Source organism: Theobroma umbraticum, unplaced genomic scaffold, assembly GCF_002168275.2.
Source record: "Theobroma umbraticum cultivar Fairchild unplaced genomic scaffold, ASM216827v3 scaffold_51.0, whole genome shotgun sequence".
Taxonomy (NCBI): Eukaryota; Viridiplantae; Streptophyta; class Magnoliopsida; order Malvales; family Malvaceae; genus Theobroma; species Theobroma umbraticum.
This window is the reverse complement of record NW_018397260.1, coordinates 261,326-263,490: the sequence shown is the minus strand read 5'-3', so window position 1 is coordinate 263,490 and position 2,165 is coordinate 261,326. Positions and strand designations below refer to the sequence as shown.

At 37.0% G+C, this 2,165-nt stretch overlaps 1 protein-coding gene across 1 annotated transcript; it reads right to left on the bottom strand.

Annotated features, from left to right (window-relative positions):
• Window positions 1-1,280: 1,280 nt before the first annotated feature.
• Window positions 1,281-1,755, bottom strand: LOC149527155 (uncharacterized). Its single transcript, XM_089783533.1, has 2 exons — window positions 1,598-1,755; window positions 1,281-1,500 (listed from the first exon to the last, which is right to left on the bottom strand). The coding sequence occupies exons 1-2, from the start codon at window positions 1,753-1,755 to the stop codon at window positions 1,281-1,283; spliced, it is 378 nt and encodes a 125-aa protein (XP_089639659.1).
• Window positions 1,756-2,165: the final 410 nt, after the last annotated feature.

Below are 2,165 nucleotides of genomic sequence, written 5' to 3'. Positions count from 1 at the left end.
TCAAAGATCGTCTCTCCATAGTCACATGTGCCAAACTCCCCATTGACTTTCGGCTTAGAGCATCCACTACCATTTTCGCTTTACCAGGATGGTAACGTATGGTGTAGTCATAATCTTTCAATAGCTTTAACCACTTACACTGCCTTAAATTCAAATCTTTCTACTAAAATATATACTTCAAGCTCTTATTGTTTGTATATATTTTGCAGGTCTCTCCATACAAGTAATGTTTCCAAATATTTAAGGTAAATACGATCCATGCGATCTCTAGATCATGCGTAGGGTAATTCTGTTCATGCCTCTTTAATTGTTGTGAGGCGTATTCTACGACCTCCTCGTGTTGCATCAATATGCAACCTTATCAAACCCGTGATGCATGGCAATACACGGTGTAGCCTCTGGATCCACACGGCAGGCTTAACATAGGTGTAGAAGTAAAGCAAGCTTTAAGCCTCTGGAATCTAGTCTCACATGCATCAAAGCAATCAAACTTAACTCCTTTTTAAGTCAATTTAGTCAAAAAGAATGCAATCTTTGAAAATTCCTGTACAACACATCTGTAATATCCGGCTAGGCATAGAAACTTCTAACTTCAATCACAAATGTCGACCTTGTCCAATTCTTCGCAGCTTCCACCTTACTAGGATCCACTTGCACCCCTTGTTCAGACACAATGCGTCCCAAGAAATTGACTTTGCTCAGCTAAAACTCACATTTTGAAAACTTAGCATATAATATATGCTCTCTCAAGGTCTGTAGCACAATTCTTAAATGTTGTGCATGTTCCTCCAACCTCTTAGAATTCACCAGTATTTCATCTATGAATAAGATCAAAATTTATCCAAATACGCTTGAAAGACCCTATTCAGCAAATCCATAAATGTCGTTGGTGCATTAGTGAGTCCAAACAACATCACTAAAAATTCATAATATCTATAACATGTGCAAAACACTATTTTGGGTATATCATATTCTCTTATTCTTAATTGGTGATACTCTAAGCGAAAATCAAGCTTAAAGAAGCAAACAACACCCTACAATTGATTAAACAAATCAACAATCCTCAAGAGTGGATATTTATTCTTCGTTGTGAACTTATTTAATTGCCAATAGTCATTACATAATCAAAGGCTACCATCCTTATTTTTTGTGAATAGCACTAGAGCTCCCCAAGGTGTCACACTAGGGTGAATAAAACCCTTATTCAGTAAATCCTCTAGATACCCCTTAAGCTCTCTTAACTCAGTTGGTGCCATTCGATAAAGAGGTATCAAAATTGGCTACATCTTTAGAATCAAGTCAATACAAAATTCAATCTCCTTCTCAAGAGGCAATCCAAGCAATTCATCTAGAAATACATCTGGATACCCACCCACTATTGATACAAAATCCACATTCCCTTCTTTCATCAAAGCATCTGTTGTCATGGCCATGTACCCTTGGCCTTCTTGCCTAGCCATCGATCCGATGGCTAAATATGATACAACTTCAATAGATAAGCTACCATGCCCATATATCATAAATAAGGATTCCCCTAGGAACTTAAAACTTCACTAATTTGTGGTAGCAATCTACCTTGGTAAAATAGGATACTAACTAGTCCATGCCCAACATCACATTAAAGTCCAAAGTTAGCAGCAACACCAGGTCTACTAACGTATCCTTGTCCCTTGTATAAACTACACAAGATTTATACACATACTCTGCTACAAATATCTCCTCCAAGGGAGTATTCACAATTAGGGATTCTTCCATGTTGCTACAAAACCGATTTAATTTCATCATAAAGTGTGAGGCACAAAGGAATGAATCAATCTAAGATCAGACAAAAATAATGCTTCGATACCAGACATAGAAAATGTACTTGGGACCACTGCATTGGACATTTAAGCATCTTATGATGTCAAAGCAAATACACGTGCTTGACCTCTACTTCTATTACTTGGTTATGTCAATCTACCACAAGATGATAAAGCCACACCGTTGCCTTTGTCACCTTTGGCATTCCTCCCAATCTGTTGTTAGTATAAGCCCTACAAGCCAATCTATGGTTGAATGGGAATTGCAATTTTGAGATATTCATGTATAACATTTTGTTCTTCATAATAACATTGAGGTAGTCTTTATCCGTAAGTTTGTGATTTAATTACTTTTTGTACTTATGT

Coding starts and splice junctions, on each gene's coding strand:
- LOC149527155 (XM_089783533.1), bottom strand. CDS start 1,755: ATGGAAGAATCCCTAATTGTGAATACTCCCTTGGAGGAGATATTTGTA. Junction 1,501..1,597: donor GTGATGTTGGGCATGGACTA/GTTAGTATCCTA, acceptor TGGGCATGGTAG/CTTATCTATTGAAGTTGTAT.